Here is a 26,422-nt window from a genome sequence, read left to right on the forward strand (position 1 = left end):
TTTCAAGGTTCAGCACACCATAGACGTAAAGGGACAACAGATATTGCAGACAAAAGCTACTGTACAAGTAAGCTCAAATGGAGTTTATTCTCTAGTATTAACTGTATATGTATCAGGGTATACATGGACATTAGTGCAACAAATTCTTTCACTCTTCTTCCAGACTCAATGTAAAAAAAGTCAGACTTCATAAATACTGTCTATGTAGGGGTCAGCAGCTTTCATTGTTTATAATCCGCAACATAATATTTCAAACTATTTTCTTACAGGTTCCCGAAGAATAGTATGGTTACCATGAGGATAAATACAATTTCTTCATAAACTGCTTCTGCGTGTTACTTTCAGAAAGTGCTACAGAAACCAAGCAGCTGTAATAAAATAACTCAAAGGGCCTTTAAACAAGCTTTAATAACCATAGTGATTGATGTATGGTCACCTTCATAGTCTTCAAAATCACTATAATACTATTTTTTGTTACAAATATATACATACTATATATTAGTGCAACTTTTACTTCCACACTTTAACAATTCCATCTCTTGATGCAGTTACTATAAATCCTTGAGTAGTCTGGAAAGTAGCAATATCTGTGATGATATCATGGTGTCCGACTGGTAGAGACTCTGGTCCGCGACGAGGGGTCTCATCGGTGGGGCCCATCTTCTGCTTATTTTGAATTTCCTGTTTGAGAGTGGAAGTATTCAAATAAAACAAGTCTCCAAAATTACATAAATTTAAAAGATGATGTTTAATACTCTGGCAAACTAGAACGACCATTAAAAAAAATCAACATAAGTTGTCTTTTGCCAGAAGTTCTCCTCCTATTCTGAAGAGGGTGGAGGTAAGAGCCCTTTTCATTCAAAATCTAGCTTCTTGAGTCTGCACTGGAGTCATAATTCTGTATTAGTGATAAGAACATAACACTGGTGTGCCAAATTCAATATTACAACTTCAGTAAAGGAAAAGCTAAAAAGAGAAAATATATGCATAGTTGTCCTCATGGAAAAATCCTATAGAAAAGATTAGTTCATCTAGAATGTTTAAACTAACAATTCTGTAGCAGGGATATCATTTATGTTAAACTTTAGAGAAAGGATATATTAAAATTCTACAGATTTTTATAATAATCTCCAGGGAATCCAATCAGTTTTGTCCTAATTGTATAGGACTTTTTCATAAGGGAAAACTCTACCAAAAAAACAAAAACAAAAACAAAAAAAACCACCCTTGGCAACTGATTTTACATATTAAGGAAATATGTAAAAATGCCTCCTTAGTAGAAGTTTCTGAAATAGCATTTATTCAGTTAAATAATCAATAAAAAACCATTACAAAAAGTCATATTTAAACATCAGTAAAGCTGCAAGTGCCAGAGGTCACTTTGAGGGACATATTAATCGCAGCAGAATTCTGAAATGAAAACATTCCTGTACTTTTCTGATGTGATTTAAGTTGTGCTCCAACTGTTTTTAATTATCCCATAAGGAATAAATAGTGTACTTACAGCATTGCATAAATAACTGATACAGTACTCAACTTCTAACTGCAGGACAAATCCCACACTACTTGGGTAACAGCCTGCAGTGGAAATGCCACAGTGACCAGCAAGCCAAAATTGTTAAATCTCTGAGTTTCAGGATCACAAAAGTCATCCCAAGGTATCAGGGTCCCCCTACTGAATACTATTAGGCGGCACTGTTTGTCAAAAGCAAGCACTTTTTGTTTTTAAACATTATTTAAATATAACTTGCTAAGAGACTGAAATTCTTGATCCAGAGAAGAGGTAAGGCACAGGTGCCAGCAATGAAAGCTTCCCTACCATCATACTGGTGTAATTTGAACTCTGGCCTAGAGGAGCCAGAGAAACAAAACCAAAAGAGAACAGGATACCTGAACCACCTCTGTGCCTTCAATTATCTTCCTGTTGTAGGATACAGATGGGCAAGTAGCACTTCCTGCAACAATGTACGATCTCTCAGGGTAAGCCATTTCCCAAAACCTAAGAGACAGAGGAAAAAAACAAACAAAACCAAAACACACACAACCCAAAAAATCCAAACAAACATGATGATAAATGCTTAATGCTGCTTAAACCTCAATGCGATTGTGTAAGAGCCTTCTTGCCCTTAAGGTAAAATTCAGTTAGCCCAGACTTTACAGAAGCATTGAACGGAAGAGTTATAGGTTATAAATATGGAAAATCAAAGTTAATATCACATTTGCTCACAAGGCATTGCTAACTGCTGCTTCCAGCACAGCATATCAAACACTTACAAAAGGTGGGTATTATTTCAGTTTTCAGATGGGAAAAGTGAGATGCGGGAAGTTAAAAACACTGACCTGATATAACAGGCAGCAGCAATGAGGAATAGAACAGAGAGCACAGACCTCTTGACTCCATGGAAAAAGCTAACATTCAATTGCACAAATGTCTAACCTTCCACTATGCGGGGGTGCTTTAGTAGTAGGGGTTTTACTCATTAGATTTTTTAAAACCCATCACATTTTTAAAGAGATTCCTCAGGCTATTCTTACCTTATTTTCATGTCTGAACCTGCAGTCAGTAAAATGGGATTTCCATCTGCAGGACTACAGTATATTCCATGAACACTGTGAGGCGAAGGCTAATGGGGGAAGATGCAAACATGTTACTATCTCCAAAAACATTCTTGTACTAAATTACTAATTTATGTTGCCATGCTTCACAAAACAAGACGGGCATCCTGTACAATAGTGACTCAATTACTAACAGGCACCTTATTTGTAAAAAGTTGGCTTTTGTTTCATGACAAGCATGAAGTGTGGTGTTTTGGTGTCTTGGTAAGTGGTCAAATCTTAAATATATAGAGGTAAAAGTCATTTGTCTTTTTGTTCCTGTTCACAAAGCAATGCAAGAGAATCTAACGCTTCCTACACTTCAAATGAGAGAGGACAAAAAATTCTCTGACATTTCCATAGGGACGTTCTCAGCTAAGTAAAATTAGAGTAATTATCTCTTACAGAATTGGGTAAAATTGGGTAAAAGTTGAAAAGCACAACGATACACACATAAAGCCTTGATGTCCTGGCCAGGTTACAGGAACCAGCACAACAGACTGCCAGTTAACTGAATCACAAAAGTCTCAGTTATGAAAAGCTATAATTACATAGGAGATACAAGGTGGATGAAGTAATATCTTTTATTGGACCACCTTGTCGCTCAAATTATCCTGGGATCAACATGGCTACAACAACACTGCAAACATCATTACACAGGGGTATTTCAGAGCCCAACAGCGAAGGTAACCTAGGATTTTTATTCAGGGGAGATAGGCCATTTAACCAAGTACAGCGTATATTGCAATATGAATGTTTAACATTTATTGGGGGGCTTAGTGATATTTTTTACTTGAAAGGTTTTATTTTGTTTCTTCTGCACTCACTGCTAGATATGGATGTGCCTCTGACTTATGAGCAACAGTGAAAAAAGCATATGTGTATTGCTCCATATAAAGGTATATTTTCCCTATTTAATACTAACTGCTAAACACAGTAGTGGGTTTACTCTGTAAAGGGAAAGTGCAATAGAACAGGGGTATTGTGATCACAGGAATAACATTTAAAGGTCATTAAGTTATGAACAGACCCAAACACAATACTATGAATTTGCTATTTGGGGAAAGATCTTTACAATTAAATCACAGCACAGATGGTTGCTTAGTTTGTTTTGTGAAAAAATAGGGTGACCAAGCATACCAGTGGGTGTGTTAAGTATCATTAACTCCTCCTCTACAATAGATGAAGCTGCAAGGGGAATCGGCAACATACCCTACTCCAAACTACCTGGTCCCAAGGTCACTTCGCAAACGCACTACAGCTACACAAAGGGGTCCAATCCCAGCTACTGAATCTAAGAAGTTTAATAAGGAAGAAATGGCTAAACCCTTAACTAAAAATCCAGACAATTGAAATCAATTAATTCCCTGGAGCCCGCAGTTGCCTTATATTGTATCTTTCGTTTCTGCAGGATCCTAGCCTTTTTTTGAAAGTTGATTTCGTTTGACAGCAAAACACGATTTAAGTTGCCCAAGCTGAGCACATGCTGAGAAACTACAGAAACAAAGGCAGGAAACAAACACACAGGCAAAAATACTGAAGTGCTGTTTGGAGGCTGAGGAAATTCTAAGGAAAACGATAAAGCACAGTAATGGGAAAGGAAAAAGGAAGCCAGACCTGTAATTCTGAAAGAGGAGGTGCGCTGCTGGCCCACAAAGTGAAGCGCCTGTCTCCGGTTTCCATATCCCACATGGAGACTTCATTATTGCCTTGAACAGCTACAGGAAAGACATTGCCAACACGGTTACAACTAAACCAGATGACTTGGCTTTCTATTGACAGAGGCTAAGTGTACAATACATTTGGCTTGTTCTCCTTGGGGAACATGTCAGCCTCACTCTATTAGTAAGTTCTGAACATATTTTGTTGTTTTCATCTCTACAGTGGCGGCTCCACTATGGTTAAAAAGGACCCTAAACCTCACTTTAAGGTAGTTTTGTTTTAAACTCTCCGTTATTTCCTATATCCTCTTGAAAACATATAATCGTATCACTTACTTCCTGGGACTGTAAATGGTGGTTTGCCTACACAGGTATCAGAGACAGTTCAGCACTCTGGCTAGGGAACTCAGAGCACATCCTTCCCTTCCACTTGTCAGATGAATTCTAAGTCTATAGAAATTCTTGTAGACTATTATGGCCCTGATCCAGCAAAGCACTCATGACGTACTTTACTTTAAGCATGTGAATACCTCTGTTTAAATTTAAGGGATCTACTCCCATACTTAAAGGCAAGCACATGAGTGAATCCTTTGCTGGATCAGAGTCCACCAGGACAAACTTAGCTATTTCTGTACCCCCCCGGGGGGAGGACTTGCACTGTTTGTGCATGTTTCCCACAAGTGAAAGGCTTTCAAAGAGATGTTTAAAATCCAGATATCATCTATTTACATAAAATAGGTGACATTTAAGGAGTAAGTTTACTTAAACTCTGAACCCCAAATTTAAAAATATTTTAATTTGCACTGGGTGAAAGAAACTTTAAATTTTATTCTCACTATACTGCAACCCTGTATGTTCTGTTACTGCACAATATTTCAAGCATAAAAAAAATCTCATTACAGGAATGGGCTGCTGCACCATTACTTAATAAAATATTTGCAGTATTATTGCAGAGAACTACAATTCTGTGTATATAAGAATAAAACAACTGCAAGTGTTTGCAGTAAGTGTCTTGGGAGATTTGCAAAGGCACAAATGAGTTTAGTTCAACGGGATTTGGACACTGAACTATCCTTCAAACCTCTGAAAATCTTCCCTAATCTGGGACCCCAATGAAGCCAATAGCAAAACTCCCACTGTCTTTAATGGGGTCAGGATTTCACCTCCTGTCTTTTAAGCAAATTCCCCCTAAGCAACAATATGTGGCAAGCAGTGTGCTGGGCTCGTAACCTCTTGAGAGTTGGACTATCCAGGAACACAAAAGTCTAGAGATTATAGTTTTCATCAGCGGATAACACTGTATTTTTTTTAAGTCATTACAAGGCACAGAGGCAGAATCCAACTATGACCCTCACCTGCTGAGCAGAAGCAAGTCTGCAGAATCAAGCATTCAGTGCAACAGAAAGTGAAGAACAAGCCTTAATCACAATCTTCAGCAATAAGGTGGTAAGTAAGATATCTGTTTTACCTGCAATTACCCATGACTGAGAGAGGGGATGCATCAGCAGGCGTCTGATACGAGCCCTGGAAGGATGGCAATGGCTGGAGATGGGTAACTGGAACCTCATGTCCCAGCATGCCATGGTACCATTGCTTGTACCTGGTGAGAGAGATTTATTTGTTGTCAGAGGGACTGTTGCACCAGTTTTTTAATCTATAGCCTCTCTTTCTGTTCCTAAGGGCTGGTCCACACTAACCCCCCAGTTCGAACTAAGATACGCAACTTCAACTACGTGAATAACGTAGCTGCAGTCAAAGTACCTTAGTTTGAACTACAAGGTACTTACCGCGGGTCCACATGCGGCAGGCAGGCTCCCCTGTCGACTCCGCGTACTCCTCTCGCGGAGCAGGAGTACCGGCGTCAACAGCGAGCGCTTCCGGGATCGATTTATCACGTCTAGACAAGACGAGATAAATCGATCCCAGAAGATCGATTGCTTACCGCCGAACCCGGAGGTAAGTATAGACATACCCTAAGGCAAAGGGACTGCAGTCTTGATTAAGTATACAATAGAATACTTACTGCAAAGAAATCTGCTCTTTAAAAGTTCTCTTTCCCCTTTTGGAAGCAAGAGTATCTGGAGCCATGCACTCTATAAGGGACAGCTTTAATTACATAGTTATTTTAAAGGAACTTCACTAAGTCTAACCAATACAATGAGAATGAATAATAATTAAACTTACCAATACATAGCCAGCACTGGTGTATGTCCACAGCAAATGAGGTTATGAGACCTAGCCTCAAATCATGTTTTAATGTCCAAGCATTACTAGTGGATCGCAGGTCCCATCCAACTAGGGAACCATTCACAGTGGCATAAGCCAGCACTGACTGTGCTCCCGAATTGAAGTGATGCATATCTACCACACACCCATCATCCTTCTGGTCTAGCAATCTGGATAAATAAAGCAAATCAGAAACAAGACAAATATTATCCGTCTAAATGTTTCTTTAACACTCCCCCAGACTGAAGATGCTTTACTGCCATCCTCATGTTTTCATTCACACTGCCTCCTGAGTCCTGACCTTTCTGCAATGAACATCTTCCCTATTTCTCCTCCAAATTCACTTCTCCTGCAAGGCCTACATATCTTAATCAGCCCAATAAAATGCTGTCAGCACATCTTTAAAAATCACAACTACAGCAGTGACTTGTGGGTCTCCCAGCATGTCTGATATTTGTCCAGATTGTGAGGGCAGGAACTGTACATGTCTTTGTTTCTCGTACAGTATTATTACAGTGCTGACAGCATAACTGATAGTCATCTAGAGCGTATGCAAATAAGCATGTATTTCATACAGAGATGCAATATATACAAGGATGAAAATTAATCTCTAATTTATAAAAGATAGAACATTGATCACATTTGGGTTATTTTATTTATTAAATTAATCCCAATTCAGAGGTTGACATTTGAGACACAACGTTGAGTTTAAGTATCAGACAAAAAACTACATTCAGTGAATTTTTAACCTGGACTGCTAGAATTTAGGAGACGCAACCTAATGTGGGACTTGTAGTCACCCCTCATCTAAGGATCAGAAGTAACAGAATCATAAATAATATGAAGCAATACTAAATATTTAAGACAAACTCTCTCATATGGCAGAGATGTAGCAAAGGCCAAAATCACCTCCCACCCTTCCACAGTTTACACACCCTATTCATCCCTACACCAAAGTAAAAGCCTGGAAGAATCACTTATAGGTCTCCAGCAAAACCACATGGCATATATTTGCAAACACGATGTAAAACTTTAAAAGCTTTATAAATTGTAATATTTTCCAATATTCCTTCCATAAAGACCTGAAACAACTTTATGAGAAAAGTAAATGTCATTACCATTTTGCACAGAGGGAAATAGGAATAGGAAGTTTGGTGAAGAACTCACGATCAAAAGCATGTTAGTGACAGTGCTGGGTATATAACCCATATCTCCCAACTTTCTCCTGTGCTAGAATCATTGACCTGTATATCCTTTCAAGCACTCTTTACTCAAGAGGAAGGGGATTACTGTTAAGTGGATGCTAGTACATGAATTCTCCAGTATGAAACAGACACTGTTGACATGTACCTGCTTTGTATTGGATGAATTTTAGGAGATTTCGGAAGCTTTGATGCTTCAATCCCAAGAAGCTGGATCCCACCATTATCTGAAGCTACAGCCAGATAGTGTGAGCCTTGGCAAAAAGTAAGTGTCTTGACACTTCCTCCAATCCGAGAATATGTCAAAATTGATCTAAGGGGGAGGAGGGGAAGAGATAGGAAGCAGTTTCAAGTAGTGGCCCAATGTCTTAGCAAGCTCAAAAAAACAATTTAATATAATTTCACCTCTCCCACCACCTTAAAACAACAACTCTGCATTAAGACAATATTAAGGTTGCACAGTTAAGTGCTCCAAAATCAGGAAATCTCAAAGTCTAAGTTGCCCGCATAACCTTAGTTCTCCCCCTTTGTGATATGCATTATGATACTCTTCAATTTCACGATCATTCTGTGTTACAGGTACAGAATAATAAAACCCCTACAATCTTACATACATATACGTAGCTTTTTTACAATACCTTAATCTGTCTATGAACATACATACTCTAATTTCATTATCATAATGGTCCTGTGCATCTTTACTACCTTCATTTTTTTTTTGTATTAATAGGACTTCTTTTCTCGGTAAGATATGAATTTCAATAAATTATGTACCATGCATTTTCTCTTCAACCAACAGTACAAACTTCCTGAAGTGCATATCAGGGAATGAGGCAGTTAACTATGAAGCTCATTTAGCTGTAAATGTAGGTGATCTTAAGGTATCAGTACCAGCATATATTTCACCCATACATCAGAAGGATTTGCAATTACTTTGCCTATGTAATATTCCCCTTGTAGTTTCAATTAGATAGAAGGGAACAAAGATTCCTAGAAAATGAAGCATAAAATGTTATAGTTGCACATTTACATGTTCCATTTGAATATTTAAGATCTTCAGTATACTGTAGGAGTGGTTCAAGCTTAACTCTGAGAGTGTATTTAAATATTCTTGGTAAAAAAAAAAAAAAAAAAAAAAAAAAAATGATCCTACATATTCCAAGGAATTGTAAGTTACCTGGTCGTAGTGGTTTTTCCTTCCATTTTTTGACTGTTCCAGATTTTCACCGTGCCATCATTAGAGCATGTGGCAAAAATGGAATGTTCATCCGAGACTCGAATACGGTTCACTGCAGACTTGTGTTCATGAAGGTGAGCAACTAACAGCCCTTTAGGGCGCCATCCTATGGAAAGAGCAATAGGAAATCAACCCCCAAAACCTAACACAAAGGAAATATGAAAATTCCCATCCCCATCCAAGTGATAAATTGTGAGAGGTGGCAGGCACGACACTAAAAAGATACTAGGCAGACTGCACATCGACACACCAGAGTTAGGCACTCTTTACTGGTGCCAAAGAGAATGTTTTTAGGAGACCCAAAAGCAAGAGCAGCATTATTTTATTTATTTATCTTACACACATTCAAACAGATAGTCATTGGGACTGATCTGTGATGCTGGACCCAAAGGATCCTAGTGTGGGATTCCATACAATAGAAGCACATAGATGGGATTTAAAATATTTTGTGGGTCAACAACCTTTTCTCTCAAACCACTGCTCCCCTCCCCATTTAATTCATGGGTGCTATGTTTAAAACCGATGAATGATTGTGGGCTTTCAGACCTCTCAGATCTAAACTGACACTACTCCACTGGCATTTAGAACAGCAGCAATGTGGAGTGCTATTCTCACATTTTCATTACTTGACACAGTGGAATAGAGGAAATGGTAGCAACTTCTGACAACAAGGCTCTTAAATTGTTCTGCCGAGAGCCTGCTCCAATAAAGCAAAGTGAAATACTCCCAAGCCCGGTGGGGAGGGGATGCTTCGCAAGGAAGCAAAGAGACAAAAGACAGCTGCTTACAGGCAACTCTAAAATTGATGGTGGGGCTGCTGCTAGCAGGAAGCTTGAAGAAGGGAAAACTGACTGTTAGCAGCAGTAGCTTAAAGAACATTAAAGAGACTAACCCAACCCTATTTCTATCAGAGGTTAATGCATCCTTCCTGCCTCTCATCTTAGAAAGAGCAGTACCCTGCCCTCTTGCTTCCAGTCATGTGTGGGCTGGGTCCCTGCTGCCTGGACTCAGCAAGATGGAGGGCTGAGAGAATCACACCCTCTTCCCCTCCCTTCTCCCCCCCACCCCCATTATTGCTAGAACCTAGCAGGAGGGATTTACTTTTCCTTTGTAACAGGCACCTGGCATAGTAACTGAAATCCTTATTATCAGCAACAGCATCTCTGTGTGAGTCCTTATTGCTATCTCCTCCTGACTAATGTAGCATTATTAGCCCCTCCCAAATGTGGCTGGCAATCAGGAAGTGAGAGCAGGTTCCATAAAACTGAGAAGTATATCTAAAAACTAAACTGGGACTTTTTAAAAACAAAACACAGATTCAGAGTTATTACTAATAGGTTTTAGCAATATGCCAAATTACAGGGGAAGGGTGTAATTAAAGCAAACCCGCCCCTCCCCCCCCGCTTCTACAATAAAGCAAATTTACCAGAGTTTGGAGGACTGGAAGGGGGGTATTTTCTTTCAGAGATGTGACCTATGCACTAAATAACATTACACAAAGCCAGTCAAAGCACAGGAATATTGTAAAGTTATTGATCCACAACTGTAACATGAATCCCCTGTTCACCAGTTGGCAGCAGAGAATCTGATTTGCAATAAATATAGAGTATTCAAATTACAATATTGCAATTGGCAACTGTCCTCAGAATGCCATAAAAGAGATAGGATATGCAACATGGCCCAGTTAATTTAGCCTGAGCAACCTGAACTCCTGGGACTAACTGACTTAAGAGTGGTTGATCTTGCAGCTTTAATGTTGTATTAACACTAGGTTTTCTGCACTATTTAGATATTTGATAAAACGCATGACAACTCTTCTAAAGCCATCTGAAACCCGGTAAAATCCTTCAAAAAAAGGGGGGAGGGAGTTATCAGAGCTTCAATTCAAGCACTCTTTTCCTAAATGAATGCAATTCATCACATAAATATTAGCTTCTTCTCAAAAAGAGCTAACCAAAAGTATCTGGATCAACCTCTTACACATGTTTGTTGTGAATCTTTCCTTGAAACAAACAACAAATTTGACATGTGAACGTTGTTTGGTGATCTTGAGCTCTCTGAGAGGAACAGCTCAGCTGTGTCATGGGATGCATTATGCATTTCACAGGTCGCACAATTCTCTTCAAATGAAAAACATATGGCTGCACAGACAATATTTCTCTCAAAGGAGAAATCAATTTATACACCTCTACCCTGATATAATGCTGTCCGCGGGATCCAAAAAAAAATCTCACCGCGTTATAGGTGAAACCGCGTTATAATTGAACTTGCTTTGATCCACCAGAGTGCGCAACCCTGCCCCCCCGGAGCACTGCTTTACCGCGTTATATCCGAATTCGTGTTATATCGGGGTAGAGGTGTATATCAATCAAGATCACCAAGATTTAAATATCATTTGATGGCTCATTTCTTGGTAAAATACCATTGCAGCTACCATTTTACACAGCAGTATAAGAACAGTGGGCAGACGTTAAATCCTTTACTTACAATGCACAAGAGGAAAAAACTCAAAATACCTCTACCCAAACTTGAGTATAATATTTAAATTGTTGTAAAATTTTAGCTCTGTTGTTTAAGTTTCTGAAGATTTTACACATAAAAGCTTTCTAAAAGTAGAGTGAAATTGTTAAATTACCTAATCAACTACTTGGGCAAGGACTGTATCTTTCTATACATTTATATACTGCCTAGAACAATAGAGCCCTGATCTGGATTGGGGCCTTTGGTCACTAACACTACACAAATAAATAAAATGTTATCGCTAATATGGCAATGGACATATCCAAATGATGTTAAAATAGTAGAGTCATTAGGGAGACTAGCAGAGTCAGGAAGGCCACTTATTTTACAAATTCAGTCAATTGGCCATGGTTTCTCTAGCAGAGAGATTACCATTGTAAACATGCTTTGAAAAAAATCACGTTTTGTACTGTGAACCTCACCACGGCACAGGGTCTAACCTGAAACAAAACTAAAATTTTAGTAGTTCCAAGATGGTGCTGAACTGTAGATTTAAAAATTAAAATGACTGTTTTATCTGCTGCATCAGTGTCAGTCAGTCAGTGTCCTTATGCAATAGGATGCCCTTTAGAAATAAAAATCAGATGCCACAATAAAACTAACTGCCTCCTCAGTACAGATAGCCTCACTCAAAATGCTAAGCCAGGGGTCGGCAATCTTTGGCACCCGGCTCGCCAGGGTAAGCACCCTGGTGGGCCGGGCTGGTTTGTTTACTTGCCGCGTCTGCAGGTTTGGCCGATCGCGGCTCCCGCTGGCTGCGGTTCGCAGTCCCAGGCCAATGGGGGCAGCGGGAAGCGGCACGGGATGTGCTGGCCGCCACTTGCCACCACCCCCATTGGCCTGGGACTGCGAACCGCGGTCAGCGGTCACCACGATCGGCCTAACCTGCAGACGTAGCAGGTAAACAAACCGGCCCGGCCCACCAGGGTGCTTACGTGCAGGCGAGCCGCGTGCCAAAGGTTGCCGACCCCTTTGCTAAACTGACCCAGTTCTCAATGTTAAAGGTGAACTGAAAAGCTTGCTGATCAGAGTTCAATCTCTTTCCCAGCAACAGTTACTGACAAATCAACTACACTGATGGACAACTGCATTCTCTGCACTGCTTGAAGTATTAGCAAGGTCATCTGTGATTGCAAGAGAACAACTGATGACTAGGTCTTGACAGGTAGCTGAAGAAACTGATTTTAAATGAGCATTTATAATTTGCATGTCTACACATCCAGTGACATGGAATATAAAAAGGGTTTCTCTTTTTAAAAGTTTTAAAAATAAGGCTTTTTAGGTGACATTTAGGGAAAAGGTTCTGTTTTGACAGTGGAAATATTAAGAAGGAACCAGTCCAGATCAGCTTCTTAAAATCGCAGGATTTCCTAACCCAGTAATTTCCTGTGTTCCTGGCATTTCAAATTTTCCCTTATGGTGAATGTAATTTGATCCAGGAGGTTTTACCTGTGGTCTAATGACACCTTAGTCCTGATCTTTACCTGTAGGAGGTGGTTTGCTCTCCCATTCAGCATTCTCCATCATCTGTTTGGCCATTCTTTCTGCATTGCACTGTTCTCGCTTCTGTTGGACTAACTGCTGAAGTTCAGTTTTGCAAGTAGTGATGCGTAACTGGTACGTGGAAGGTGAAGCTGTACTGCTTAAAACCTGTATGGTTGGTTTCCTGGTCTGGACAACTGTTCCATCAGTTGCCTGTATGCCATAAACAATTTAAACAAATGTTCACAGCTAAATCAGTCATGTGATTAGCATGTCACGCTGACAAGAGCATGGAAGAATCATTTATCCTTTAATCTGTTAGTGATGAGTAAACATACAAATTCAAAATTAAGAACTGAATATTTGTACAAGTGAGTAACTGAATGCAGACACACAATTCGCCACAAGCCAAACTGCAACCACATTTAATGAAAGGGTTCCAAAGCCACCATAGAAAGTGGAGTCAATGTCTTAATTGCATAACAACTTTAAATACAAATTACTATTCAAAACACAGCACACAATTGTCTATTCGCTGTACACATTTTCGTGAAGAAAATATTTACTAATATTTCCTCAAGCAACTGTTGTAGGAGCAGTTACTGCAAATATACCTGTAATCACTATTGCCAACAAAGTGACAAAATTAGCTAACAATTATTTGTTTACATAAAACCAAAAAATTTTGACAAACTCCCATCAGAGTTCCAGAATTAATACTGATGTCACAGCTAGTTAGTAAGGCCCTAATCCTGCAAGTTGATCCATCCAGGCAGCCCCTAACATCCATACCAATTTTGGAAATCCTACAAACACATGCTCCAGAATACAAATCAATCTGTAATGAGGGATGGGAAAAATTTTCCCTATGAACAGGTTATTCCATCCATGTTTACGGCAGGGTTTCTTGCACCTTCCTCTGCATCTGGTATTAACCACTACTGGGTACAGTATTCTTTACCGTAGACAGACCACTGCTATGATCTGGTATGGTAACTGCTGCATTCCACTGAAGACACAGACAAAAGGGGTACACCCAAAAGGAGATTACAGGGCCTAAATTCTTGAATTCCCAAAGGGTTTCCAAGAGCTTTACGGTCAGCATAATTTATTTAATGCATTGGCTAGTCTCCCCCAACACATCACTTAGAGATTCACTTTGGGATCATGCTGTTCATAGAACTTATTTTTTCCCATTTTTTTAAAACTTTAAGCTCCAATATTCTGTTGAACAAAAGAGCCAAAAGGACAAAGAAACACTACATAAAATGGCTAAAAAAAAAAAAAAAAATCCCTCTTTACACTGGTCCCAACACTATGTTCAGTGAGTAGATATTAAAGTGCTTGCTGCTATTTATATATTCAGATTAGATAAAAAATGCAAAAAAGTGAGGTCTTCAGAAATACCTGTGGAGAGGATGACAAATTGGCACAGATGCCAGCAGTGGACTCGGAACGAAGAGGTTTTCCAGTCTGTGCTGCTTCTTGATCAGCACTTTGCCCTTTAGGTATTGGCTGGGAGATGTTAGAAGGTTCCAAAGACCCAAACATACTTTTCCATTCTTCATTTACATTTGCTTCTTGTTTTACATTTTTTCTAGCTATAAGAAACAAACCAAAAAAGAAAGAATTAACATAAGATTTAATTCATTACAACAATCATTCAAATTGGTCATGACTTTAGCACTAAGTGTAACCCAATAAATACATGCAGATTTATTATGCAATTATTTAATCAAAGAAAAAAATGCATTATTGGGTTATTTAAAATCAGCTGGTAGGGATGTTAGAAGAAAGAGAGATTTAGACACCTAACAACTGGAAAATTCCTACTTAGCATTAGAAGAGCTTTATTGAAATAACATAATATTCTATTTGCATATTCTTAATCCTAAAGGTGACCCATTCATATAACTCATGCAAATCAGAGAGAATTTTTTTAATGTAGAAGGGAAGTAGGATCAAGTCATAAATAATGATGATCTTCCTACGAAAGTTAATCCAGTATTGGCACAGGAGAGAGACTAGTTCAGTGGTTCTTAACCTGGGGTACGTGCACCCCTGGGGGTACACAGAAGTCTTCTACAGAGTACATCATCTAGATATTTGCCTAGTTACATAAAAAGCACCAGCAAAGTCAGTACAAACTAAAATTTCATACAATGACTTGTTTATACTACTCTATATACTATAAACTGAAATGTAAATACAATATTTATATTATTTATAATTATATGGTAAAAATGAGAAAATAAGCAATTTTTCAATAATAGCGTGCTGTGATACTTTTGTAATCTTATGTCTGATTTTGTAAGCAAGTACTGTAATTTTTAAGTGAGGAGATACGCAAGACAAATCAGACTCCTGAATGGAGTACAATAGTCTGGAAAGGTAGAGAACCACTGGACTAGTTTATCATATGACACTAGGCAGATTACTGCTGGCATCAAATACTGTCATTTTCCAGCAAGGTAGCAGCCACCTCCGATGGCTCAAGAATGTAATTAAGAAATTTATTTTGAAAATTCCTTTTTGGGTCACTTAAAACTAAAAAAGAAGTAGAAACACGGGGCAAATTAACCCCAGACTAAGCCAATGCATAACGACTAAAGGCAAGATGCCTAATATCAATCAGTTTAAGGGAGAGAAATTTATTAAAAGCATTGACTCCACATATTAACTTGTAACCCTCTCTATGACTGACTCCACAGGACCCAAAATTTGTGCTTATGTTCCCCCCACCCAAATTTATGTGTATATTATATATTTTTTATAATATACCACAAGGAGTTGACAGGCATTGTGCTTTTAAATGTCAAAGTCAGAAATCTTGAGATTCCCAAGGTGTAATAAATATGCAGGCATGTGTGAGAGAGAGAGAGAGGGGAGCTGACGTGTTCGCCATAGGGCAAGTTGGAGTAGTGAGCTTTGGGGGATTTGTAGTAAGCAGAGTTCCAGGTAAAAAACAGACACAAATAGGAGGAGAAGTGGCGGGAAGGTTGCAGCATCAGGGAGGAGTTGCACACACATGGGGGCATGATACAGTCAGAAGAATGGGAAAGAAATGGAAGCAATAGAAGACAGCAAGGTGTTGGGAGTAGGTGTTTGGATGGGGGAGCTGAACAGTGTTGATGCAGAAAGCATTTGATGAGACATACCAAAAAACACTCCTAGAAACAACTCTTTTCCCCAGAGTTTGACCCTTTAAAAACACCTCAGACAAGTGGCCAACATATTCAAAGTGAAAAAAACTGGTCATCCCACTAAGGGACAGTAGAGGAAGTAGGGAGAAGAAAAGTGATGAAAAAAAGGTCATCTGTGACACTGAAAACCTGACCATTTATTTTTAATATAAAACACTACTGATAGTCCATCTCACTTCACACAACCTTTGCTCATTACTGCCCCAGAGTTGTGTAGAGTTAAATCCAGTTAGTTAGAAGTGGAAGACTCCACAGGCTATTATTAATCCATTGGAGCCAGCCAGTCCCCCAGTTTGACATTTCAAGTGACACCCCCTGTTTAGTGAAGTTTTGCTGGCTTTATTATTACTATCATTATGAGTCCAGTGTTTCAGTGTTTAAGCTGAAATACTCAGAACGTTTACTGAATATGTTCAAGAGTCAACTGCCCAACCCTCCTGAAAATAAAACAAAGAGATAAAACATGAGACTATACCAACCACGTTTGTCATCAGGCTCCTGCTTTGTTTTAACAAGATCAACTTGTCTTCCAGTTATTCCCAGAGTTGCCAAGTCAATAACCCCTTTTTGAGTGCTGTCATGCAGGTGGCTCTGGTCCACTATATTGGCCTTGGCTTTATTGGATTTTAACATAAAGTCCTTTAATGCTAACAGTTTGTCTTCTTCCTCCTCAGTCATACCCTACAACAAAACACATGGAGACAATTTTAAACAGAACTTCCATCAAGATATGGAGATACAGAAGTGGGATACATTATTGGTTCTTAATGAAGGGAGAGAACTCAAGACAGACTTTATCATTTCAAACACATTTTGGGGAAGTTGCTACATTGTAAGCACAGTATTTTACACCCCCCACCCCTCCACACATCCCCCCCCACAAGTTTGGATAGGGAGAAGAGATACAAAACTGCTAAAGGACAGAACTACTAACTGATATATCTGGCTTGTTGGCTTATCACCAGGGATTTGAAGTCAGTGCACACTAGGAGAGAACTGACATAGGCTGAGTCTTCTCTACAGTTTCCATCGCTGTAGATGGGAGGTTCTCAAGGCCAGCCATTTCCATAAGGAGGATTACAGTGCTCCATCATTAGCCAGTCTCCTCCCCAATTATCTACCTGGAGGTACAATAAAGGAAATGGGCTCAAGGGCCCATATCCCGCAGCTGGGAGGAAAGGGATTTAAAAACGGACTTTATACTCCTTGTCCATTCAGTACTGCAAAGCCAGCCTACTTCACCCCACGCCGTCTCTCTGGTCAGGTGGAGGAGCACACCTCTGGGGCCTTGGAGTGGTTATGTCCTCTTTGTAAAGCTCTTTCCCTTCTCCTTTTTTACATGCAAGCCTCTAAACACCATAGCTCCCTCTTACCCTAGCCTGGTTGTCTCTCTCTATGGCAGACCTTTTTTAAAATGCCTCATTACCTTCTCAAGGCCTTCATTCTGCAAACTCAAGCACTGAAATCAATGGGACTTTTTGAGCAGTTTTTGGTATGATCAGAACCTTGGATTGTGAGCTCCTTGGGACAGGGACTGTATCTACCTGTGTGTCTGTACAAAACCTATCACACCAGAGCCTCACTGGCGTGTACTACTGCACTACAAATAAAGAATAATAATTACTTGGGAAAGTAGCTTCTTTAGCAGCTGTGCTATGGCTGGATCCTCAGGGGGAGGACAATCAGGGCGAGTGCCATTCCTTTTCTTCTGACGCATATGAAGATGTCTGAAAAGGCTTGCGATGTCCTTTGATCTTAAAGCATAATCGAATATGGACCGACTTACTGGCTCCTTAAGGACACTCAACAGGACTATTTCTTTATCTATCTGCAATTCAGAAAAAGGGAACAATCAACAAGGAATGCATCATATATCTGTAGAAATACAAGACTTGTCCAATAGCTTTTGGGTATCAAAGGAGGAACAAGTTGCGATAATGTCTGTCTGGTTACAAGAAAAGCAACTTTTAAAAAGAATTAAGTGTTTTTATAAATTTAAATCTTACTTAATACCATTATTTGTTGTAGTTACCCTTTCATGAGCCATAGATGTCTTTTACAGCATAAAATATTATTTCTATGTATTATAATGTAACAGGAAGTGAAAGATTATAAATCAGAATACTTCTCATTTTAAGATATACACAACAATATAAAACTTCTTTAAAAAGGCATTGCTTAAAATAATATTTTAGCAATAAGTTTCCTTACAGTCTTACCACCACCACAGTTTGTTAAAACAAAGAATGTTAAGAATCAAATGTACTTTCAGAATACATGTTGTGATTATGTTTGGATTTCTCTTTGCTCAGACAATTGGGGCAAGCATTCAAAAAGAAACCTACAGTATTGTGCAAAAAGATGTGCCACTGCACACCATTTGGGCAGGCAATTATTGCAAACAGGATGATCTGCAACTGCTTCATCCTGCAAGGTGCTGACTACGCTGGCCCTGATCTAGCACAGCACTTAAGCATGTGAGTAGTCCCACTGAAGTCCCAAGTGCATTGATGACTAGCTAGCTGAAGTCAACAGGACTACTACTGTACTTAAAGTTAAGCATATATTTTAATGATTTTCTGGATCAGGGCCAGAATGCTCAGCATCTTACTGGACTGAGACCCAAGTGCACATAGCTATATGCACACAATAGACCTTGCTTGCACTTTTGCACATGAATCATTGGTCTTAAAAAAAAATTACCCATAGCAGTTTTTATGGGCAGTTTATAATCACTTTCAGGTTCCTATGCACTAGCACAATGCTACAGTAACTTGGCTGCAAACACTGCAAGGAAATGCTTTGTTCAAAAATGATTCTATCGATCTTAGATGTTGTAAAAACTTCTATTATTTGGATGAAGTTTGAAGTGATATTGTCCTTTAAAAATTTTAAAAATTTCAATTCAGTTTTCAGATTAGGAAACTAATCAGATGCTCAGTTAGGAGCAGTTCAATTTTCTGACCTCTTGTAGCAGATGTTGATAGACTGGCAATGGAGTGAACATGAAACTTTTTTTTTTTTTAAAAAAAACAGATATTATTGCAAAGACAGATCTAAATTTATGAACATACAGTATATATTCATGTCATTATGTAATCAATTACCTGTATTATCGGCTGAGTGATAAAAGGATGGAGATAAGGCATTAGCTTGCAGTAGACATCAGCAATATTTAAGTGCTGTGCTACCACAGTGATAAATCCTACTGCCCCATAACGTATCCAAAGGTTTGGATGGCATAGGAAGGGCGCTGGGGGAGAAAAAAAAAAAAAAAAAAAGTTAAAAAATGTATCATTTCAAATTGAAGAGACAGGACTGTCCTGTATTTGCCAGATGGAGATCCTCATTTCCCCTCCCCAAATTCAGTCCCTCCTCCTCCAAAGTACCAAAGATTTCACAGATGGGGCCTGAAGTCAATGAGCTTCAGAACAGGCACTTGGGCCCAAATCCTCAAAGGCATGTAACTCCCTCTGATTTTAACTTAGGTGTCCTAAATAGCTTTGAGGATCAAGGCCCTCACTAAGGACCAACATCCTATGCTGGAAGAGCACTAGTGGCAGACTCGAGAAGGGAGTCAGCTCCAGAATAATAGAGGGAAAATAAATGAAAAAAATTGGGGGAAATTCTGCATGCACTCTTAAAAAATAAGATGGGGGAACATCACCACAATTGTTTGGGAAGTATGAGTCTCTGAGTCATGTAACCTAGTCCCCTGAATCATGGCAAGGCAGACAGTCCTCTCTAAAGTTTCCCCAAATATTTCAGTTACAGCCTTAAACATTTCTAATGATTGTGCAAATCTAACAATTATAAATTTCAAATTATTCTAGAACCTTCTTTGGCAGCTTATTCCCTTGTATAATCCAGTTTTTACTAAATATTTCACATAAATGTTCTTTGCTGTAGCCAACAGGTTATTTCTTATTTAATCATCTGAAACTGACAGTTAAAGTTTCAGGTTGGTAAATTTATTTAAGCAGAAAGTGAGTCCTGACCTTAATTTTGGCAGCACTTCTACTGGAAGTATTGATTACAAACAAAGTTCTAATCCAAGTGAATCTGGATTTTAATTGATATTTTACACCCTAATATCCACTTCAGATTATTTGTTTAATCAAAGTGGTTATTTTAGAATTCTAAGCAACTTGTTATTGCATTAGCAACAGCTTATTAAAAGTTAGGAAAATAATTCCCACCAGAACCTAAAGAAATTTGAGGTAGGATCATATAATGGATAACTAAGCTAATAGTGAAACTACAGAATTAAGATTTTCTGTAGAAAAACCAAGATATTTTGAGCATTTTTTTAAACTTACCTATATCACAAGCAAATTCATAGATGTGTGGTTTCTGCAACAGCCCTAACTGGCACATACAGGTAAGAGCATTGAGGGCCTTAAAAATGACAAATTCTTCAGCATCACTGAGACCTTGCTGGAGTAGAGGTTTTAAAATTGATGAGCTTTGCCAGCCAACATAAGCAGCAACACCTAAAAGCCATAAAGTGTTATTGTAATGGGCAAGGTAACACCCCCAAAAAGCTAAGACAGCTGGGTAACAAACACTATATACAAAGGCAGTCCACATCTTCCTGGAAGTGATTTGATCATTTGTGTGGGGGCGGGGGCAGAACACCACAAATTCAAACACAAAAATGATAAGCTCATGCTATATTTGCAAAAGGCAAAGGCAAAACTCACAATAACTTCAATGGTGCAACATCAGGGCCATACTGAACCTCCACAAAAATCAAGAAAGCTGAAATGCTTCATACTTCAGGCTACTCTCCTCCATCAGTGTTTGCAGTTGGAAGCCAAAGAAACTTGTGCCCTTAAAATTACTTAGGCTCTTAAACACATACCTAGGCACCTAACTTGCAGTCCCTATTTTTGAACATTTGGGTCTGTGTGTATAACAAAGTTGGCAATAACTTTGTTAATGTACGGAAAGACTAAATAACTTTTAACTGTTAACAAGGAACCAATTTTGTTTTGAAATGAGAGATTTTATGCCACTCAGAAAAGTTTAATAAAAATACAATTTTAGCCCGCTGGTGCTGCAAACACATTTAAGCACATGAATAATCCTATTGAAGTGAATGGGATTATTCATGCAAATAAAGCTCTCTATCTGCTTAACCCAATTTTTTGGGGGGAGGGAGCTAACAGTTTTGTGTAATTCAAATACGATACTTTTTAAAAAGAAACAAAACAGCATTTACAGTTAAGTTCATTATAAATTTTAATCTAAAGTTGCAGCTGCACAAATTTTCATATTAGTTTTACACAGCCTCGACCTCACCTAAATCAATTTTTTTATTCAACAGATTTAAAAGGTCTTGATTTAAATCACTCCATCCTGCTACCAAAAAGAAATAAAAAGACATGCATGAGCATTAAATTGCTTGCCTCTATGTCAGAGTTACTAAAATCTCTACAGGAGAAGCCCTCTTCTGTGACTGTAAAAATCTGTATGAACCTGCAGCAGTGTATTCAATTAACTGATTACATCTAAGCATGTTTCAGCCAAGAAACCGAGTACTTACCAACTATGCTGTCAAAGAAAGCTCCCCGAAGATGCCAGTCATTCTTATCATTCAGGAAGGTGATCATATGAGATAGGAGGACATCATTGGCTTTTTGACGTCCAAAGAAGACACAGAGACGTGTTATTCCATTTTCCATTAGCGTCTGTTTTACAATGTTTTCTGGGTCACTCAGCAGAGTAACAACTTTTTGCTGGACCATTTCATGCAAAGCCTGAAGCTCTGCAAGAGACACACAATAGAAAATTGAGTCAACATGAAACAAAACGTGTATTTGTCAGCCACCATAAAATTAATTAAAATAATATGCAATTCTGAAGGACAGCTGACTCGGTGAAACAGTAATGCAACAGAATGACTAGGATTCTGAAGCCATGCTTATAAATGGATTCATACTCAGGCTCTGAATTGATAGAACTGGGGAAGCCATAGAAGCGTATTTCACTGATATGGATAAAAACATACCCCAAACAATCTAGTCTGTGCTTCCATTGAGGTGATCCACTTATCGCACTTATGGCTGAAGTAAGGATGTGGGAAAGCATCAAAATGAGTCAATTAGAGTATGTCTACACAGACAAAAAAACCCGCGGTTGGCCTGTGTCAGCTGACTCCGGCTCATGGGGCTCAGGCTGCGGGGCTGTTTCATTGCTGCGTGGTTTTCCAGACTCGGGCTGAAGCCCAGACTCTAGGACCATGAGGAGTGGAAGAGTCTCAGAGCTTGGGCTCCAGCCTGAGCGCAGAAGTCTACACGGCAATGAAACAGCCCTGCAAGCCCGAGTCGGCTGGCATGGGCCAGCCGTGGGTTTTTCTTTGCTGTGTAGACATACCCTTAGGGCAGGTCTACACTTACCTCTGTAGCGACTGATCCAGCAGGGGGTCGATTTATCGTGTCTAGTGAAGACGCGATATATCGACCGCCAAGCACTCTCCCATCGACTCCAGTATTCCACCAGAGCAAGAAGCGTAGGCGGAGTCGACAGGGGAGCGTCAGCAGTTGACCTACCGCAGCGAAGAAACTGTGGTAAGTAGCTCTAAGTACGTCAACTTCAGCTACACTATTTTCATAGCTGAAGTTGTGTAACTTAGGCCAAAGTAGCCCCCCCACTCCAGTGTAGACCAGGCCTTAGAGACAATGGTTCAACAGCGAACACAAAATGCTTTGTGGCAACAGAGTAATTGAAAATTCACTTGCTTGTCAGTAGCTTTACCTTTCCTAAACTGATGGCAGAGTTCAGGTTGTGTATTTTTAACAATCTGGACGGATTATCTTTTAGGAATATAGAGATAAATAAGCAGCATTGAAAGAAATCAGAGATTTCCAGTTTCATTAAATAAGTGAGCAATTATCCCCAAGCTACAAAGAGTGCTCTAAAATGGTAAACCACTATAACCATTCATTGCCAAGTCATGTGCTTGGGTATTTCTAGTCTATGGTTTAAATAAATGTGTAATTTTACAAAGAATTTCCTAACTATTAGATGGAACTTGATAATACAGGGCCAAGCCCCAAGAGATATTGAGTAAGGCTATGATCTGGTCGTGGAAGTCACAGAATCCATGACTTCCAGGGACCTACGTGACTTCAGCCTGTGTGGTCGAGAGCTGCAGGATCCCCCACCACCCCGGGTGAACCCCGCAGCACCCAGAACGAGTCCAAGTCCCCCCCCCACACACACACCTGTCTTGTAACCCGATATATATCTTTTAAAATAATGTAAAACTGTGAGGGCTCTGGGGTGGGGCTGAGGATGAGGGTTTGGGGTATGGGAGGGGCTTGGGCAGAGGGGTAGGGTGAAGGATGAGGGGTTCATGGTGCAGGAGGGCTAGGGCAGAGGGTTGGAGTGCAGAGGGGATGAGGGTCTGGCTGGGGGTGCGGGCTCTGGGGTGGGGTAGGGCCACGGATGAGGGGTTTGGGGTGCACGCAACCCCCCCCAACCCTCTCCCCTCCGGCAGCACACTCACCTCGCACCATTGTCACTGCACATGCTCCTAGGACCCCTCTCAGGTCCAGGAAGCCCCCTTGCCTCCCTCTGTGGTGGATGCGGGGGCAGGACTGCCATCAAGTGGGCAAATCCTCCTACTGCTGCCCCTCACTATAGACTCACTGGGGGTGGGGAATGGGGCTGCCCTTGCCCAGCGTGAGGCAGGAGCGGTGACTCTGGGTGGGGGAGCTCCTGTGCTAGTGGAGGGTCCGTCCGAGGCAGAAGGGCAGGATTAGGGTCAGGGTCAGCCTGCCCTAGCACTAGTGGTTGGGGGGGGGAGGGCACTAGGACCCTGCAGCAGCAACTGATGCCAGGAGCCAGCAGAGCTGAGTGCAGTGTGGAGCTGCAGTGGGCAGCCACCCACTTTCCAGGGCACAGGCAGGGACACTCAGTGGAGGCAGGCAGGGACACTCAGTGGCGGCAGGCAGGGGTGGGGGAGAGACCTGGCCCCGAACATTAGTGGAGCCGGGCCCCCGCGCCCTGAATATTGTTGGAGCATGGGCCCATATAGCTTGCCATCCTGCCCGCAGCTCCTGGCTGACCTGGGAGGCGGGGGCACCCCACAGCTCTTGGCCCCACAGGCAGCGGGGGAACCCTGGGGCTGCAATCAGCAGGGGTGCCCCGCAGCCCCCAGCTGCTGCAGGCAGCTCCTAGCCCCTGCGCAGCTGCCCCGCTTGTGGCAGTGTGGGGACCCCAGAGATCCTCATTTTGTCACTGATATTTTTAGTAAAGTCACAGACAGGTCACAGCTTCCATTAATTTTTCTTTTTTTGCCCGTGACCTGTCTGTGATTTTTACTAAAAATCTCTGTAACAAAATCTTAGCCTTAATAATGAGCACCCAGAATTGAAAACAACAGAAAATGTAAGAATTCAGCACTACAGGCTTTGACCCATAAGTAAGCAACCCATACATAAGTTACATTACCTGTGTCATAGTTTTCACTGGGATGTGACACTTCATCCATTTCTTCACTGGTCGGCTCATTTTCCATGTTCAGATTTTTCAGCTGTACTAATTCCAGAAATCTCAGAGCCGTTTCTGCTAACAGTGCTATGTTTTCTGTAATGATAAACATTTACAACCATAATTTTTTTTTCCATTTTAAACTGTGTAAATCTGGTGCTTGCAGATGGAAAGAATTACTACTACTGACAAGAACCAGGCACTGTGGGCAAATGCTATACTATATTCTCTGCCAACACAATGTGACCTGGAACATTCCTGCAATTGTAGCTCCAGTAAAACTGCCAGGTGAATCAAACTGTGTGGTACTTTAGTGATCTGAGAAGTTGGAGAAGAAATGAAGAAGTTAAAACGAAACCAGGTTCATTGATAACATAAGCAGAACTATTTTTACAGAACGAAAAAGCTAATAGACTAGCCCAACAGGTCACCCAACCTCAGGCTAATGATTAATAACCTGATAGAATTAAATGCCATTAAATTCAAATTAACCAACAGGATAGTAAGTGCTTGCATCACAACAAATTTGTTCAGGGACATGAATGTTTGTGGGTAAAACACAAACCTTTGTAGAATGTCTAGACTAGCATTTACTATCAGCTTGGTTAACTCGAGTTAATTGACAATCAGTTAACTCACCTTTAAAAACAAGACCACAAAGCCTGGGTATGGCAGAAGAGTGCAGCAGGCCCTGCTTACCCACCCAGATACAGCCTGACTGTTGGGGTAAGTACTGAGAACTTCCCTTGTTACCATTCCTGCCTCTCTGGGGAAAGAGGGGTTCACTGTTGCTGCCTTTAGTGCTTCCAAAGGTCCTTGTTGCCACTCTGAGGTGGTGGGGGGGCCTTGCCTCTCCTGCCACAAGGAGCCCTGGGCTGTAGTGTTCCTAGGGCCTCAATCCAGCTCTGGCAAAGGAATACTGACATTACCAATATGCAACATTCTACAAGCTGCTTTATTAGAAAACATTATATGGCTTTGCATGTACAACTGAAATAAAAGAGTAGTTTCTACCAAAAAGTTATGTCACCTAAAGTAGTGAGCACTGATAGTGCTGCTGACAAACTTTTACACTTAAAAGCATGAAACTCCCACTAAAATCAACAGCAACTTCATTTATGAACATAAGAACGGCCATACTGGATCAGACCAAAGGTCCATCTTGCCCAGGATCCTGTCTTCTGGCAGTGACCAATGCCAGGTGCCCCAGAGGGAATGAACAGAACAGGTAATCATCAAGTGATCTATCCCGTTGCCCATCCCAGCTTCTGGCAAACAGAAGTTAGGGACACCATCTCTGCCCATCCTGGATAATAGCCATTGATGGACCTATCCTCCATGAATTTATCTAGTTCTTTTTTGAAACCTGTATAGTCTTGGTCTTCACAACATAAGGTTGACTTTGCGTTCTGTGAAGAAATATTTTCTTTTGTTTGTTTTAAACGTACTGCCTATTCATTTCATTTGGTGACTCCTAGTTCTTGTTATGAGAGAGTAAATAACACTTCCTTATTTACTTTCTCCTCACCAGTCATTATTTTATAGACCTCTATCATATCCCCCTTTAGTCATCTCTTTTACAAACTGAAAAGTCCCAGTCTTATTAATCAATCCTTGTATGGAAGCTGTTCTATACCCCTAATCATTTTGTTGCCCTTTTTTGAACCTTTCCCAATTCCAATATAATCTTTTTTGAGATGGGGCAACCACATCTGCACACCGGATTCAAGATGTGGGCGTACCATGGATTTATATAGCAGCAATGTGATATTTTCTGTCTTATTATCTATCCCTTTC

The 26,422-nt window shown here is 40.2% G+C and overlaps 1 protein-coding gene across 1 annotated transcript in view; it reads right to left on the minus strand.

The window, feature by feature from the left end:
* Nucleotides 1-54: 54 nt before the first annotated feature.
* Nucleotides 55-26,422, minus strand: part of PIK3R4 (phosphoinositide-3-kinase regulatory subunit 4) — a 32,618-nt gene continuing 6,250 nt past the window's right edge. Inside the window, exons 5-20 of the mRNA XM_034760903.1 lie at nucleotides 24,587-24,721; nucleotides 21,675-21,896; nucleotides 20,446-20,619; nucleotides 19,234-19,379; nucleotides 17,751-17,954; nucleotides 16,606-16,807; nucleotides 14,331-14,524; nucleotides 12,926-13,136; nucleotides 8,862-9,027; nucleotides 7,833-7,997; nucleotides 6,441-6,652; nucleotides 5,725-5,856; nucleotides 4,213-4,313; nucleotides 2,536-2,624; nucleotides 1,891-1,999; nucleotides 55-681 (exon numbers count right to left, since the gene is read on the minus strand). Of these exons, the coding sequence (XP_034616794.1) occupies nucleotides 511-681; nucleotides 1,891-1,999; nucleotides 2,536-2,624; nucleotides 4,213-4,313; nucleotides 5,725-5,856; nucleotides 6,441-6,652; nucleotides 7,833-7,997; nucleotides 8,862-9,027; nucleotides 12,926-13,136; nucleotides 14,331-14,524; nucleotides 16,606-16,807; nucleotides 17,751-17,954; nucleotides 19,234-19,379; nucleotides 20,446-20,619; nucleotides 21,675-21,896; nucleotides 24,587-24,721 (2,633 nt within the window). The 3' untranslated portion in view covers nucleotides 55-510. The remainder of the gene's footprint in view (nucleotides 682-1,890; nucleotides 2,000-2,535; nucleotides 2,625-4,212; nucleotides 4,314-5,724; nucleotides 5,857-6,440; nucleotides 6,653-7,832; nucleotides 7,998-8,861; nucleotides 9,028-12,925; nucleotides 13,137-14,330; nucleotides 14,525-16,605; nucleotides 16,808-17,750; nucleotides 17,955-19,233; nucleotides 19,380-20,445; nucleotides 20,620-21,674; nucleotides 21,897-24,586; nucleotides 24,722-26,422) is intronic.

The sequence above is a fragment of the Trachemys scripta genome, chromosome 2, assembly GCF_013100865.1.
Source record: "Trachemys scripta elegans isolate TJP31775 chromosome 2, CAS_Tse_1.0, whole genome shotgun sequence".
Classification (NCBI taxonomy): Eukaryota; Metazoa; Chordata; order Testudines; family Emydidae; genus Trachemys; species Trachemys scripta.